We start from the raw sequence: 17,574 nt of genomic DNA, 5'->3' as shown, positions 1-17,574 counted from the left end.
TTTTATCTTATTTTTGTAGTCTGTTTCTGTTCTGTATTTTCCTCAGTTTCCTGTTTTATTTTGATAGTTTGGTTTTCTGTCTTGTCTAGTCTGGTTTTACTTTATGTCTTGTGTTTTCCCGCCTTTTTTGATTGTTCTGCCCAGACCTAATGTGTTTCACCTGTTTCCCAGCCCTTGTATCACCTGTCTTGTGTTACCTTGTTACCCTGTGTACTTAGTCTTTGTGTTCCCCTTGACCTGTGTCACATCTCTGTGTGTGTGTGTGTGTGTGTGTGTGTGTGTGTGTGTGTGTGTGTGTGTGTGTGTGTGTGTGTGTGTGTGTGTGTGTGTGTGTGTGTGTGTGTGTGTGTGTGTGTGTGTGTTTTTTGTCTCCAGTTTGTATTTTGAGTGTTAGTTTTTCCTGTGAGTGTTAGTGTTCCTGTTATTCTATTTTTTTACTTGGACCTTATTTTGGATTCCTTTTCCAGGACTCCTTTGGTTTTGTATGTTTTTTTGTTTGTTTATTAAATCATCAAACGATCCTCTGCTTCTGTCTCTGCATTTTGGGTCCGCCATTCACCAACCCTCCCTAACAGCAGCGTTTTCTGTTTTTGACTCTGCCTTATCTCATACTTACTAGAGAATGTTTTCCCCTCATGATGAATATTTTCCTCAAGGTCCTTACACCACCACCTCCTCCTCCGCTCTTTTATCCACCTCTCATCACCAGTTGGCATCTTTTCACTACACCTTCTGTCAAGAACCCCTCCATCTCCTTCTCTCCATCCTTCTGCTGCTCTGATTTGACATTCTTATTTCAGAGTGAGTGCTCACCTGGGTATATATTGCTCTCTCTCTGTGTGTATTTCAAGATGCTTCACACTTGATCTGAGATAAGTGCACACATCCACATTACACAAGTTGTTAGAATCTGTCAGTCATTTATCTTGTTCTAATCAATAAAACTAACTCAAATAGGTTAAGACACTGATATATAAAAATCAAACAAATAACATTGAAAGTAGAGGACTCGTTTTAATATCCTTTCTCAGAAATACATCATTTAAACTATACAGTGCATATACAATTAACCTATTTCACTTCAGCCTCCCCGCCTGGCCTGTTCACTTTTTCACTCACTCTCATCATAATTTTTGCTTGAAAAAACCTCGCTTGCCTAGGTTAATACAAGTGTTTATGTAGTGTAATGAAATGTGTTCCATTCAAATGAAACATACAAATCTCATTTTTTCTTTAAAGTAATTACTGTAATCAGAATCACAATACAATTCATTGCCAAGTACTTTTTCACTTACAAGGAATTTGCCTTGGTGAAATATAAATAAAGCAGAGTACTAAATATTACAATAAAAATATTTAAAAGACATAACTTAATGAATATTTACAATATAACTGTATTAGAATAAGAAAAGAAGGCCTTACAGTTTTGTGCAGGATGTGAAGAAATGTTGATGAGGTGATAGTTTCTGTTTCATCTTGGTCCTTTTTTTTTATATATATATAGGCTACCTGTTTCAATAAGTCTTTTCTTTCCGTTGGCTCTCGAATCGTTGCATCTAAACTGGATCAATTGGGCTGAACAAAGACCCTGTCAAAATATATATCATAACGTAATCTGCAGTGTAATGTCTCACTGTTTCTCTCAGCCAACACACTCTAGAGGTGAGGTGAGGGGTTTCAGTTTATGGTCAACAAGTTGCATCATTCTTTTGGTTGCATAAAGAGGACAGAAGAGAGGGAGAGAAGAAGGAGAGAAAGATTATCATGTGTTTTTGTCTGCCTTTCCAATGATTCACAATCCAGTCTAATCTATACGGTAGTCATTGTTTCAGAAACCAAATGAATCCAGATGCTCGTGGTGGTATTTCAGACGGGGTTAGCTTGTCGGGGATTGTGAGGCTAAATGCACAACCCAACAGACACAACTGCATAGAGAATCACATATCTATTACTGTGAGTGTGTGATTTTGGATGCGTGTTCTTTGTCTGTGAGTATGAGCGTGAGTGTGTGTGTGTGTGTGTGTGTGTGTGTGTGTGTGTGTGTGTGCGTGTGTGCGTGTGTGTGTGTGTGTGTGTGTAGAGCACAATTCTGGGTCAAAACTCTCCATCTGGGGATTCCACCCAGATGTTTCCAGCTGAATGTGGGTCAGATTCAATAAGAGGGCTGATTACGAAAGGATAAAAAAAGGTTTTACAAAGTAAGTACTCTACTACATACAATCATAAGGTATTTTACCTTCCCTTGACTTCAATTGTATTGTACTTTTTACTTCTACTTCACTACATTTCTGAGAAAATTATTTGAGACACTTTCAAAATCATCAATTATTTTGACTTTGGGTTTAAGTTGCCCTCAATCTAGGGCTACTTGCACACTTACTCAAGAACAGTTAAGATAGGAATAGACATACAGCTAAAAGCAAGGAGAACACAGTTACAGTAACATATACTACTATACTACTGGATATATATATATATATATATATATATATATATATATATATATATATATATATAAGATAGATAGACAGACAGAGAGACAGACACATAGATAGATAGATAGATAGATAGATAGATAGATAGATAGATAGATAGATAGATAGATAGGCTATTAGTCTTTCAGTTGATTGACAGGCTATAAACCAATAGGAACGAAGCTTGGCTGTAATGGGCGGGGTTTCCCTTGTACGGACATCCGTTGTTAAAATGTCTCCTTAACAACCGAACTGGGAGTCAAGCAGCAGAAGTTTTCGGTGGAGAAACACCTCGTAAGTAGTTATGTATTCACTTCTATGTCACTTATTTACTCTCGACAACACATTGTAACTCGTAACATTACGACGGTGGGTTTAAAAAAAGCGGACTTTTGAGGCTAGAAAACATCAACCAGTAGCATCAGCTGTTTGCTATCAAACAAGCTAAGCTAATTAGCTAGCTAGTAAAACCTGGTTCGCTAGTTACCGTTACTAAGCTGATCAAGTCTGGTCGCGTTTACAAACAAACCGTTATCTGCCGATATCGTCTAAAGGAGAAATAGCCATTTCTGGTGTAAACTACGATGACATACTTCTTGTAGCTAGCTAACAATTTATCCTCTTCCCCAGAGGCATGTTACAGAGTGTTATTAACGTTAGCTAGCGTTAAGTTATACAGATGTGAGCTTGCTCTTTACTACTGGTTTGTCCGTGTCTGTGCTTTACTATCACGCATTGAGTAACGTTACTAGGGGGGTTAGGTTTTTTTAACATGTTAAAAATGTATCTTTTGCAGGAGTCGGAATGGCTGGGACTGGTGAGGGAAAGAAAGAGGAGGCCGACTACAAGAGACTGCACAGCTTCCCTCTCATCAGGGTAGGAGAGAAGCGGGACAGTGCCTCTGGGTACAGGACAAGAACATCCTAACTGCGGTTGGGAGCAGTCCATTCTGCAATGACAACATGAACATTACATTTTGATTGTATAGCTACCATTGCTGTTTAGGCTGGGGTTTGGGTAGTTGTGGTGTATTAGCAGGCTGCAAATTAACTGTATGTGCATTGTGTTTGGGCAAGTGTCATTAAAGCGTAACTCTCACCAAAAATGCAACCTAGGGTCTTTTTGTGAATGTACCCGAGTCGAACTTTTGTTTAAAAGCATATTTAGAACGGAAGCGCCACTTTTAAGATGTACTGTTTTTTGTTTTTTCCGTCAAATGGCCTTTCGAATGGGAGTAATAGGGGCACTATTATGCTAGCCTCAAAATAGCTATTTTTAAAACACTAAGAAGGCTCGACACAACATGAAACTTTGCTCCAAGTATCACCAGGGGCTCTACACCTTAACTACACCGGTGCACAAGGGATATACTAAATCTGTGGCTACTTGTTTTGACATCGACTCGTTTTGACTGCCGAGGTGGTAGTGGCCGGAAACAACAAGAGCTACGGTGAGTTGTTCAAAACCTCTCTTTTTAGTAAACTCTGGGTACAAAAACAATGTTGTCAATGCTTTCGTAAAGATGTAGAGCCCCTGGTGATACTTGGAGCAAAGTTTCATGTTGTGTCGAGCCTTCTTAGTGTTTTAAAAATAGCTATTTTGAGGCTAGCATAATAGTGCCCCTATTACTCCCATTCGAAAGGCCATTTGACGGAAAAAACAAAATACAGTACATCTTAAAAGTGGCGCTTCCGTCCTAAATATGCTTTTAAATGACTTGGGTACATTCACAAAAACACCCTTTTAAGTATTTAAGTATTAGTATATTTTAACTATTGGTATCAGTTTTACGTAACTGTACATGGCTTTTTTTTGGAGATGTAAGAAAACTTCCCAGTGAGACAAAGTGCTACGTTGTGTGCCGACTCAGTCACCAAAACATGTATGTATGTATGTATGTACGTGTGTGTTCACAAGCAAAAAAAAAAAAGAAAAAAAAAAGGCAGAGTCAGGCAGGGGAATGTAGACCCTTATCATTTGTGTTTGTCTTCAGCATACAGACATGCCAGAGGAAATGAGGGTTGAGACCATGGAGCTTTGTGTTACAGCCTGTGAAAAGTTTGCCACCAACAATGAGGTAAATGTATTATAATTTGGGCTTTCCGTCTTTTTAGTTTTTTTGTGGTAGCTCTGTCAGAAATTGATATTTGCCATGCTATAGTTAAGTCTATATCCACGGCGTTCCACTTCCGGGATTGTTCCGGTGCTGCCGGAATTTCCACACAATGTCCTTCTTTTCAGCCGGATGTTCGTTACCGTCCGCTTTCTTTGTTTTGGAATTTTAAACTCCGGTGGATTCATGAGGACTATTGTTAACTACTCCTCAGATCTCTGCAGGGTAAATCCAGACAGCTAGCTAGACTATCTGTCCAATCTGTGTTTTCTGTTGCTCGACTAAAACAACTTTTGAACGTACACGCGTTCCACCAAAACAAGTTACTTCCCGAGGCTATTTCACAGCGGCACCGGGGCTCTGTCTGGCGCATAATGCTGCCCAAGACAATTGTGATTGTTTTAAAGACATGCCAATAAACCAGAGCATTCCGAAATACTGTGTTGACTAGCCAGACCCTCCTCCGCAGCGCTGTGGAGGAAGGTCTGGCAATGCGAGACTAATAGTTAATGACAGCTGTAAGGTAATTCAGTCAAACTCTTAATAGATGTATTGTCTCAGTATTTTGGTTTGTTAAAAATGTAAGATGTAATTCCCTATATTAAGATCATATTCTTCATTGGTTGATGTTTATTTGTTTTATCTATTTTTTTTGTTTTGTTTTGTTTCTCGCTGTTTTTTCCCCCCCAGAGTGCAGCGAAGATGATCAAAGAGTCCATGGACAAGAAATTCGGCAGCTCGTGGCACGTGGTGATCGGCGAAGGTTTCGGCTTTGAGGTCACACACGAGGTGAAGAACCTGCTCTACATGTTCTTTGGCGGGAGTCTGGCCGTGTGTGTGTGGAAGTGCTCGTAGCATCTCCTCGCTGTCCCTCCTCCCCTGTGACGTGGTCACGGGGCTGGGAATGAACACCAGCTACCAGCCGGACGCTGGTTTCATTTGTGTTGCGACAGGTCAGTTTGTCCACGCTACCAGCCACTGTGGCACATAATAAACAATTATTTGGAGCTCTTGTCCAGTTTAAAAAATGTAGTTGGCAGGGAAAAATAGTTGAAAGGGAATTCTAAAGTGCGGCAGTCACTTTGGCTGGAAGGCATAAAAATAGCTTTCTGCCTCGTCTGTCACTTGCCTTTTTCTCTTTGTTTCCAACCCTCCGTCCGTCTCTGAAGCTGTATCCATGGTTCTAATTGTGAGCGTGCATGTGCAAGTAAGTTCAACTTTTACAAACAATACAGCCAATCAGGGTCTCCAAAGTCCTTTATCCTCATTCCTCTTCAGGGAGCACGTGTGTGTGAGTTTATACGTTTGTGTGTGCTGGACACACACTGTTTTTTGAAATAGCATTTCATCACCACCTTCCTCAGCAGTTTGTACAACAGTGAACTGTCCCCACCATCAGTCACTTTTCACACCCGTCTTTCTCTCTCTTTCTCTCCAACCGCACTAATCTTTCAATACAATTTTTTATTGAATGTAATATTTTTTATGTGTACATATTTTGAGGCAACTTGAAGAACTTCTTTTTAAAGACCAGTGTCATCTTCTTACAACTAAAGGCTCAGAGTCTGCTGAGCCAAACAACACTAAACCCGTTCCACCTTTTCTCCCTGTAAAGGTGTTTGTAATAATCCCTAATGATATCACCGCACTGGGTGATATTTACAATGTGATTGTTTTCATGTTGATGCCAGTTTTAATGATCCAGTGCAATGGACCATTTTGTGTGAATTGACTTGATTGTACAATAAACTCTGAAATGTGGTGAAATAGAAACTGTCGCCTTTTTGTTCTTCACGACATTGCTCAGTGGCTTAAGGGTTAAAGTTACATTAAATTACATTTCAGGCAAAGCATTTTAGCTTCATTTTATCATAAGAAAATGTAATTTGTTAGCCTGGTTGACACCAGACCCTTCTCTCAGTTGTAACTGAGAGTGGGTCTGGGCAAGCTTCATTCGCAGCTTATTTCCAAAGGGGCGTCACCAACGGACGCCACTCAAATGCCTCTGGGCGCAATTGGATAGTCCTTCAATCAATCAGACCAACGATCCAGGTGACGTAGCAGCTTCAGCGGCATCAACGGGTCGCTGCGCTTCGGTGGCCGTCATGTTGAATGTAAATATAAAGCTGCTTGCCGTCGCTGCGCTGTCGTCATCGGGTAAAGACCGCCTCAACGGTTGTGATTGGTGCCTCGATTTGGAAAAATTGGAAATGGGCTTGAATGGGCTCTTGGCCAGACTGACTTGCAGAGCAAATCTCAAATTTGCCAGAAGTTCATCAGTGTTTTCCCAAACTAGCAATTTGTATGACCACAGCGGAGAAAATATAACTACTGAACTAAGAGGGAGCAAATTGAAATGGGTAGAAGGGGGTATGATTTGTTATGCAGTTCTACAGACATTAGTGACTGCACAAGCATTGCTAAGAGTCAAATGACGCAGTTGTCTCACACATCAATAGATATTGAATTTGAATGCTTGGTTTTAAAATGTAAGAAAAGAGTAAAAGTATACGCCGGAAGAACATGCCAGCAGCTGTTTTCCGGCTTTTTATAAATACAAAATAAACGGGAGGAGACAAAGATGCTTCCAAAAAATAGGGTTTATTCTTTATTAATATTAAGGAAAAAGAATAAAGCCAAATAATGGAATGTCAGGGTCTTGTCAGAGTGGATGATGAAGACTGGATGTTGGGTTTCCCTGAGAAACTGGAGTAAGTTGTGTTAAGAAGGTGCTGCTTTACAATTTATTTTCTTAAACGTCTTTGTAGAGTTCCTTAATAAAACCAACAGGCACAACTGCACTCAGCTAGTTCTGTTGTGTGGTGTTTAAGGAGGGATGCTCCAATAGAATAGATCTTTATTGTCATTGTTTTCAACAACGAAACGCAGTTTAGCAGCTGTCAATATGACTGACAAACAGAAATATAACATTTCAATCAGGGGAGACTTAGTTGCAGATATGCAAAGATTTATTTGTACATATGCAAAATAAGAAAGTACAGTCTTTGGAGATTAGACTCCATCGTTATGAAATTATTTTTTAAAGGGGTAGAAAACCAAAAGATGTTCCCCCGATGGAGTCTAGACACTGGTGGTGGCATGAGGGAGCCCGAAGACCGGACAGAGGAGCCGACGGGAGCGGTCTGCCGGAGGAAGACCCAGGGAGCCGTGTGTGATGAAGACTGGAGGTGGAAGGGGAGGAGGAAGGTTGTGCTATTTGCCTGAAATGACAACTGAGCAGCAGGGAGAAGAACAGGGATGTCATGCTGTGATTGGCTCGTGATTTCACGGCCGATTCTGATTGGTTAAAAGAAAAGTGTACGCCTCTAACAGCTGTTCAGTTTTAGAAGAGAGAGAAAAGTGATTAAGTTTAGAAGTCTTCCTGAAGGAATTTACGCTGTGCTTCATTTAAATAGTAAAATAGAAAATAATAAAATAGAAAATTTAAATAGTCAAATATAACAATCAAGATAAATAAACAAGATGAGGTGGCACATATATATACATAATGTTATTACTCAATTCTCGCAATCCATTTTAAATGCATCAATGCGACAGTTGAACTCAGTGTTAGTGAAACAAGATCTCGGCACATTTTTCTACAGAGCTGCAAAATATCAAAGATATCCTCTGGCACACTGTCAGTGCTTGAATTAAACTTTATTTTAGGCATTACATGACAATCAAAGATTAGGATCATGTAGAGATATTACAATAATTAATATACAGTAAATAAGTGACTCATAAGTTAGCTGCCAAAGGACGTTTTCGATAGCAGATCGACGTAACAAACAAAACTTGACCATGTGAAATGACCTTTATTTGCTGCATTTATACATGTGTAAACTGATTTGTACTTTATGTATGTATCCCTGACCTCAAATTAACCCCATTTAGATGTCTTTAGATGTATTTATTAGTAGGCTAACCCCTTGAGATGAATCATCTCATTTTCGAGGGGGTCCTTAAAACAATTAAACAGTATGTAACTAATCCTAGTTTCAAAGAAATCGTATTCTAGTGTTAAACTCAGGCCTATAATAAACCAAGCATTGCAATGAAATATCTATTTACTCATTGCAACAACAGTCCAAAACCTAAAGAGATTTAGTTTTAAATGACATAAAAAAAAAGCATTTAGAAGCTTTAGAAGGCGATTTCCCATTGATACATGACTTAATCATTAAAGTGCTCATATTATGCTCATTTTCAGGTTCATAATTGTATTTAGAGGTTATATCAGAATAGGTTTACATGGTTTAATTTTCAAAAAACATATTTTTGTTGTACTGCACATTGCTGCAGCTCCTCTTTTCACCCTGTGTGTTGAGCTCTCTGTTTTAGCTACAGAGTGAGACATCTCACTTCTGTTCCATCTTTGTTGGGAGTCGCACATGCGCAGTAGCTAAGTAAGGACTACTAGCCAGACAGAAGCAGAGTATGAGGGAGTGCCACGCTAGCAGCTGTTCGGAGCAGTTTGTGAACAGTGTTTTCTGTTGGAGATGGTAAGTCCCTTTGGGGTGGACTTTGGGCTTTTTCACTTTGTAAACCTATAACATGCACAAAAGAAGATATATAACACAATAAAGAAAAGGGAAAAAGCCAAAAACCATAATAAAGCTGACCTGTCGAGCGCCAGTGTGACGTCATGGGAGCGCCGTAACTGTTTATACTCCTGCATGGTGGTCGCGACACTAGTTGCAGTCTCCTCCTGAACAGAGGTGGCGCTAATAAGGAAAGGCTACCAACTTTGCTATTTCTACGGACTAGAAGAAGAAGAAAAAGGTAAACAACGGCAGAACCGGCAGCAGCATTGACGTCAATGCTTCGATTTGATTTGATTACCTATTTCGTCGGATCCAGCCTTTCATTCATCATAAAAGAACTCATCTTAACCCAGTAAGTTTACAAGAGAGACTTGAAGTCACTCTGAGAGTCTTGGCATCCGGTTACCCTCGAGCTCGTTCAGGTTTCCCGTTTCCGCTTTGTCGCGAGCTGCCGCAAAAAATAGAGTGGTGCGCACCCTCTGGACACGCACTCAAAATCCTGGCGCGCCAGCGAGATCTACGTCATTTTGAAGTCACATTGGCGCGCTGAAGCTCGGATGCGGTGACTGTAAAACTGCCTTTAGTCTCAGCAGTAGACTAACCAAGTGTGTGACTAATGTTTAGAATATCAATGTGTGCTTTCCAAGGAGCAAGTCATGTGCACTGATACACATGAACTGGTAAAAACAGCTGATATGCAACAGATCAATAAAACATGTACTTACTTTTCGAGAACATGCGCAGAAACGGTACATTGAGAGTTTATTCTTCATGGAATAGTGCACAGCTCTTAATATTGGTAATGCAGATTTTTAGGATGTGAAAGAATTATGTGACACTTGTTTTGCCTAAGCGAGCTATTACGTGATGTAATAAGCTGCCCCTGTTGCACCATGACCGCGCAGAGGGCATTTTGACCCAGTAGTGGAGGGAGGGAGGGAGGCCGTCATTATTGACAAAGTTGCAGAATCTGGCAACTTCCATCTCAGCATTTGTTTACCCAAAACACCATGACCCACCATGACCCTGGATCAGGTCACACTGCCCTCTGGCCTCATAAATGATAAGACACCTCTCGTCAACTTGCTTTCTCACCATGTCCCTTCTGTTCACACTTTTGTCTCCAACACCTCTAACTTGTCACAAAACTCTCTCTTCTTGTGCAGAAATAGTAAGAATTAGCTGTGTCACCTGAGGATTAAGCCACACATTGAGCTATCCAAATTAGAAACAAAAGTCATTTTACGTGCCTATATTCTGTTTTTGTTATACTGTATCGGTGAATTTCACATGTACCAGATGTTTGATATATAATTAGGGTTGGGTACCGACACCCGGTGCTACTACTGCACTTTACTGCCTTAACAACCGGTATCTGTCAAACCGAATAGCAACGCAGATTTCGGGGCCTCATTTCTGTGCCACTTAAGTGCCTGCGCTGCTCTCTGATGCTCCCGAAACGGACAAGGCAAAAGAAGCATTGCTACATTGTCGTTTACCAGCAATTTACTGGTGAAATAAGTTATTGTTATAATTTATTGTTATTACATTTTTAATAAATCATTTCTATTTGACCATACGGCCTAAATAAACAAGCCGTTCTTCAACGTCGCCGACTGTCGTTTTGTCCATCCATCCATCTTCATCCGCTTATCTGGGGTCGGGTCGCGGGGGTAGCAGCTCCAGCAGGGGACCCCAAACTTCCCTTTCCCTGGCCACATTAACCAGCTCCGACTGGGGGATCCCGAGGCGTTCCCAGGCCAGGTTAGAGATATAATCCCTCCACCTAGTCCTGGGTCTCCCCCGAGGCCTCCTCCCAGCTGGACGTGCCTGGAACACCTCCCTAGGGAGGCGCCCAGGGGGCATCCTTACCAGATGCCCGAACCACCTCAACTGGCTCCTTTCGACGCAAAGGAGCAGCGGCTCTACTCCGAGCTCCTCACGGATAACTGAGCTTCTCACCCTATCTCTAAGGGAGACGCCAGCTACCCTCCTGAGGAAACCCATTTCGGCCGCTTGTACCCTGGATCTTGTTCTTTCGGTCATGACCCAGCCTTCATGACCATAGGTGAGGGTAGGAACAAAAACTGACCGGTAGATTGAGAGCTTTGCCTTCTGGCTCAGCTCTCTTTTCGTCACAATGGTGCGATAAATTGAATGTAATACCGCACCTGCTGTGCCGATTCTCCGACCACCTCCCGCTCCATTGTCCCCTCACTTGCGAACAAGACCCCAAGGTACTTGAACTCCTTCACTTGGGGTAAGGACTCATTCCCTACCTGGAGAAGGCACTCCATCGGTTTCCTGCTGAGAACCATGGCCTCCGATTTAGAGGTGCTGATCCTCATCCCAGCCGCTTCACACTCGGCTGCGAACCGATCCAGTGAGTGCTGAAGGTCACAGGCCGATGATGCCATCAGGACCACATCATCTGCAAAAAGCAGCGATGAGATCCCCAGCCCACCGAACTGCAACCCCTCTCCACCCCGACTACGCCTCGATATCCTGTCCATAAATACTACAAACAGGATTGGTGACAAAGCTTTGAGCCCTGGCGGAGGCCAACTCTCACCTGAAACAAGTCTGACTTACTGCCGAGAACCCGGACACAGCTCTCACTTTAGTCGTACAGAGATTGGATGGCCCTGAGAAGGGACCCCCTCACCCCCGTACTCCCGCAGCACCTCCCACAGTATCTCCCGGGCACCCGGTCATACGCCTTCTCCAGATCCACAAAACACATGTAGACTGGAGTTGGGCATACTCCCAGGCTCCCTCCAGGATCCTTGCGAGAGTAAAGATCTGGTCCGTTGTTCCACGACCAGGACGGAATCCGCATTGTTCCTCTTCAACCTGAGATTCGACTATCGACCGAACCCTCCTTTCCAGCACCTTGAGTAGACTTTACCGGGAGGCTGAGAAGTGTGATACCCCTGTAATTGGCACACACCCTCTGGTCCCCCTTTTTAAAAAGGGGGAACCACCACCCCGGTCTGCCACTCCTTAGGCACCGTCCCCAGACTTCCACGCAATGTTGAAGAGGCGTGTCAACCAAGACAACCCCTCCACACCCAGAGCTTTAAGCATTTCTGGACGGATCTCATCAATTCCTGGGGCTTTGCCACTGTGGAGTTGTTTAACTACCTCAGCAACCTCCACCAGGGAAATTGATGCCAATCCCCCTCATCCTCCAGCTCTGCCTCTACCATAGAGGGCGATTAGTCGGATTTAGGAGTTCCTCAAAGTGCTCCTTCCACCGCCCTATTACCTCCTCAGTTGAGGTCAACAGCGTCCCCATCCTTACTGTACACAGCTTGGATGGTTCCCCGCTTCCCCTCCTGAGGTGGCGAACGGTTTTCCAGAAGTACCTTGGTGCCGACCGAAAGTCCTTCTCCATGTCTTCTCCGAACTTCTCCCACACACGCTGCTTTGCCTCTTTCACGGCAGAGGCTGCAGCCCTTCGGGCCCTTCGGTACCTTGCAACTGCCTCCGGAGTCATCTGGGATAACATATCCCGGAAAGACTCTTTCTTCAGTCGGACGGCTTCCCTGACCACCGGTGTCCACCACGGTGTTCGTGGGTTACCGCCCCTTGAGGCACCTAAGACCCTAAGACCACAGCTCCTCACCGCAGCTTCAGCAATGGAAACTTTGAACATCGTCCACTCAGGGTTCAATGCCCCCAGCCTCCACAGGGATGCACGAAAAGCTCCGCCGGAGGTGTGAGTTGAAAGTCTGTCGGACAGGGGCCTCCTCCAGACGTTCCCACTTACCCGCACTACCCGCTTTGGGCTTACCAGGTCTGTCCAGAGTCTTCCCCCACCCCTGACCCAACTCACCACCAGATGGTGATCGGTTGACAGCTCCGCCCCTCTCTTCACCCGAGTGTCCAAAACATATGGCCTCAGATCAGATGAAACGATTATAAAATCGATCATTGACCTTTGGCCTAGGGTGCTCTGGTACCAAGTACACTTATGAGCATCCCTATAGTTCGAACATGGTGTTCAGTTATAGACAATCCATGACTAGCACAGAAGTCCAACAACAAACAACCACTCTGGTTTAGATCAGGGAGGCCGTTCCTCCCAATCACGCCTCTCCATGTGTCTCCATCATTACCCACGTGCGCGTTGAAGTCCCCCCAGCAGAACTATGGAGTCCCCGACTGGAGCCCCCATGCAGGACTCCACTCAAGGTCTCCAAGAAGGCCGAATACTCTGAACTCTTGTTTGGTGCATATGCACAAACAACAGTCAGAGTTTTCCCCCCACAACCCGCAGGCGTAGGGAGGCGACCCTCTCGTCCCACCGGGTTAAACTCCAACGTAGCGGCGCTCAGCCGGGGCTTGTGAGTATCCCCACACCCGCCCGGCGCCTCACACCCTGGGCAACTCCGGAGAAGAAAAGAGTCCAACCCCTATCCAGGAGTATGGTTCCAGAACCAAGACTGTGCGTAGAGGTAAGCCCCACCAGATCTAACCGGTAGCGCTCCACCTCCCGCACAAGTTCCGGCTCCTTCCCCCACAGAGAGGTGACATTCCACGTCCCCAGAGCCAGCCTCTGCTGCCCGGGTCTGGTCCGTCGAGGCCCCTGACCTTCACTGCCACCCATGTGGCAGCGCACCCGACCCCAGCGGTTCCTCCCACAGGTGGTGGGCCCATGGGATGGAGGGATGTCCGCCACGTAGCTTTTTCGGGCTGTGCCCGACCGGGCTCCGTGGCAAACCCGGCCACCAGACGCTCGCTGACGAGCCCTCCATCTGGGCCTGGCTCCAGACGGGAGCCCCGGGCTTCCTCCGGGCAGGGTCACTTCATCCCTTCCTCGATTTTTCATAGGATTTTTTTGTCGTTTTGTGCTCCTTTTATTTTTTATAAATTTTATTTTTTAGTATTTTAAGTATCGGTTTAGGCACCGGCCTGTTTTAAAAGCATCGTTTTAGCACCAGTATTGGAAAAAATCCAAACAATACCCAACCCTACATGTATGTACTGTATATAACAGGCAGCATCTCCTTTTGCTCCCTGTAATGTCTCTGTAGAGTGTTTGTCTGGTCCTGAGTCCTGCAAATTAAGTTTGACCACTCTTTTGTCTCAAAGCTTAAACATTTCATTATTTAACCCATTTTGCTCTTAGCATAGAACATTCATGAACCGTCTCCAGCTGGTTTGGTGTTGGGCGGTCTTTTCTGTATTGATGCACCGAATCCAGGATTCGGCTTCAGATTCCGCCGAATATTGGGATTTTTGATGGGGTTAGGTTTATGCTGAACCTTAGACTTTTTTTCCGAACCCTACGCTTGCGCTACGCTGGTCGACGTAATGACGCCGCCGTTGATTACGGGAAGGTGTTTACGTAGTTGGACCGTTCAATGCAGTAGGCTGTGAGAAAGTGAAAATGGAACTCGTGAGCAGAAAAAGTGTTGTTTGGCAGTACTTTCATTCAAAAGAAGGCCATTCAAGTCAAGCTACATATTCAATTTGCAATGCCGATTTGTGTCGTGGTGGCAAGGACCCTAAACAATACACAACATTTACCGTTCTTTGTTCTGTTCTCAAAGAAAAGCATAACTCCAAGTCTTCATTGCCGCTGTTAAAGCTTTGCGTATGAAACATCCGAAAGAATACGAGTTGTGCATGAAGGAATCTACAGACAGCAGCCAAAATGCAGCAACTTCAGGTACGGCAAAGGAAGGACAGTCACAGCTAATAACTGGGAGTAAGATTCGGTATTCGGTTTCGGATTCGGCAGTATCTTAACCAATGGATTCGGTGTTTGGCCGAACCCCAAAAATCTGGATTCGGTGCATCCCTACTTCTCTGCTTCCTTCCAGGATAACGTTGTTTTCTTTGACTCAGCCTCCACAGACCTTCTCTAACTGTTTTCATTTATTTATTTATTTAACAGGGGCAATGCTCATTAACACACCGGCAAGCAACTGCAAATGAGTCAGATTTAGCTCAGCAGGCAAATTTTTATCTGTTGTCCCTGGCCAGTTTGAAAATGGCAACCTAAAAAAGAATTGAAATACTATAAAATGACAATACAGTCAACGTAGAAAAGCAACATTGACCAACATTAAAAAACAAACAAGACAAGACAATACACAACAAGTAACAAACACAACACATCATCATACAACAAGCAACATGACAAAACAAATCTGCAGGCAGGCAGCAATCTAATGTGGCCGTATCTGGCTATCAATAAGCCCATTCTTCTGACCGGTAAAAGAACGAAGAAAAGTATTTACTTAATACTTAAGGTTAAGGACTCCTGCACACTGGATGCGTGGCGTGAGCGTGTCAGCTGCGTGGCGTGTCCGTTTTTATTTCGAAAACGCGTGCATGCTAGAAAAAAGACAGATGCCTATTTTTCACGCGATACGCGAGCGTGTTGGAAGTGTTTCCAGGCAAAATACGAAAAGATGTTAATATGAAATTTTGACATTTGACATTTTGACACAAATACATTTAATAAATGACATTTTGATGTTTGAAAGTCTCTAGGTTTTGACATGAATGCAGATATAAATGTAATTAAAAAAAAGAGCCTATTTTGCTATACTGACGTTGTCTTTGCTGTAATCAAATCAGTATATATTTATTAGTGCTGTCAAACGATTAAAATATTTAATCCCGATTAATCGCATTAATGTCATAGTTAACTCACATTTAATCGCAATTAATCACACATTTTTATCTATTCTAAATGTCCCTGGATTTCTTTTTGTCCAATTATTTTTACTCATTTTAATGCTCTTATCAACATGGAAAAGTGGATCGGCTTGCTTTGTGCTTTTGTCGCCTGGCTTTGACGAGGGGGCGGAGAATTGGCATCAGCTGTGTGCTTGGCCATCAAGTGGTATTTCAGACTGGACGTGCTGCGATGAGAGCTCAGTTCACAACGACAAAACACACAGATCACTTTGGTCTTGTCAATGGAACCATTTGGCAACTTTTTAAAAGTAAACTTTCCATTCAGAATCTTATTGGCATCCATTTCGGCGTCTCGCGCTCGCCATCCACTCAAAACGTAACGTTAGCCTTCGACTCTTTGGCCAGCTCGCAAGCCCAAACAAGTGTGTGTGGCGTGCCTGTTTTGTTTCCGGTCTAGCTAGATCCGGTGTGGTGTTGTAGTTTTTCTAACGTTACTAGTTGTTGCAACAGCATGTGAAAAAAACTACAAAGTTTGCTAGGCCGAAAAGAACGTTAATCTCGCGATAAATAAATGTACGCCGTTAAAATGGGTCTGCGTTAACGCCGTTAATAACGTGTTTAACTGACAGCACTAATATTTATGTTTAACTTGGTATTTCATTTTATCAATGGGAAACATACATGTGTACAGACAAGGTTAGCCGTGCCGAGTCAGACACGTTTCTGGTGTGCAAAGACATAGAAAACGCCACGCAGCCGCCACGCAACTGACCTGCAACAGAAACGCCACTCTCACGCCACGCAGGCAGTGTGCAGGAGCCTTAAGGACTGTCTGGTTGTGCAGGACTGTCTGGTTGTGCTGGAGGGTAGTTTCCTGCAGGTGTGCCCAATCCAGCCCTATTTCCTGTGTTTGATTTGTGTTTCAAATGGTTCTTGTTTAGTGATTTGCCAGGGCTCTTCTTTAGTTATTGCCTTTGGCCAGTAGATTCCCAGGATGTTTTGGAAGCATCTGCTTGAAGGTTTGAAGTTTATTTCTTGTTGCTTCTGCGCTTCTCCGTGTGTCTAGACCGTAAAATAAAACAGATTTGACATTTGAGTTGAAGATGCCGATTTTATTTTTTGTGGAGATATGTTTTGAACTCCATATTTGTCAAAACTTAAACAATGAATCATAATCCTCTGCTCATGGTCTTCAATCAGGGACACTGCATGAATGCAGTAAACTACCTACTCTGAGCCCAAAGGACCCGAGCTCATGGGCGATTTTAGACCCTTTTAATAATAAAACACAAAAAAAAAAAAAAAAAGCTTAAGCGAGAGTTTGTGAACTTGTCTGTTAGTGACAGAGGACAAACAATTACCTTTAATAGAAACGTAGTGTTGGCCGATCGGAGGAGGTTGTGCCAGACTCCCGCCGAAGTTTAACGTCGGTAGTCCCCAGAGAAGAAGTTGGTCAATTTTTTAGCTTTTAGTATCTTTATTTTAGTACATCCTGTCTCAGTGGTCTTTGTTTGAAAAAAAAGATATACTTTACTATAAGTAAGTAATGATTCATTTGAAAGCTTTCTGTAAACACTGTGCTCTCTCTGTCCTTGTGATGTTGCCAGAGAACAAAATCCATTAATGGTATTTTTTGCTATTGAGAAACAGTCCAGGTTTGAGAACAATTGGCTCACAAGTCTTTGGCATTTCTCCATCCCATAAACATCTACCCTTAGTGACTGAAATTGATTTGACTGGGATACATCTGGATTTTTGTGGATTTCTTCTAATATAATACACT

General features: G+C 43.2%; 1 protein-coding gene across 1 annotated transcript; it reads left to right on the top strand.

Annotated features, from left to right (window-relative positions):
* Positions 1-2,687: 2,687 nt before the first annotated feature.
* On the top strand, positions 2,688-6,354 carry LOC144533586 (dynein axonemal light chain 4). The gene is made up of 4 exons (XM_078275048.1): positions 2,688-2,768; positions 3,271-3,350; positions 4,468-4,551; positions 5,278-6,354. Exons 2-4 carry the CDS (start codon positions 3,279-3,281, stop codon positions 5,440-5,442), a joined length of 321 nt encoding a protein of 106 aa, XP_078131174.1. The 5' UTR covers positions 2,688-2,768; positions 3,271-3,278; the 3' UTR covers positions 5,443-6,354.
* Positions 6,355-17,574: the final 11,220 nt, after the last annotated feature.

Source organism: Sander vitreus, chromosome 2 (genome assembly GCF_031162955.1).
Source record: "Sander vitreus isolate 19-12246 chromosome 2, sanVit1, whole genome shotgun sequence".
NCBI lineage: Eukaryota > Metazoa > Chordata > Actinopteri > Perciformes > Percidae > Sander > Sander vitreus.
Note: the sequence above shows the minus strand (reverse complement) of the source record. Positions and strands in the feature narration are given on the sequence as shown.

What these genes read in the sequence shown, in the direction of transcription:
- LOC144533586 (XM_078275048.1), top strand. Translation starts at nt 3,279, where the DNA reads ATGGCTGGGACTGGTGAGGGAAAGAAAGAGGAGGCCGACTACAAGAGA. An exon ending in ACAGCTTCCCTCTCATCAGG is followed by an intron (nt 3,351 to 4,467) that starts GTAGGAGAGAAG and finishes GTTTGTCTTCAG; the next exon opens with CATACAGACATGCCAGAGGA. An exon ending in AGTTTGCCACCAACAATGAG is followed by an intron (nt 4,552 to 5,277) that starts GTAAATGTATTA and finishes TTTCCCCCCCAG; the next exon opens with AGTGCAGCGAAGATGATCAA.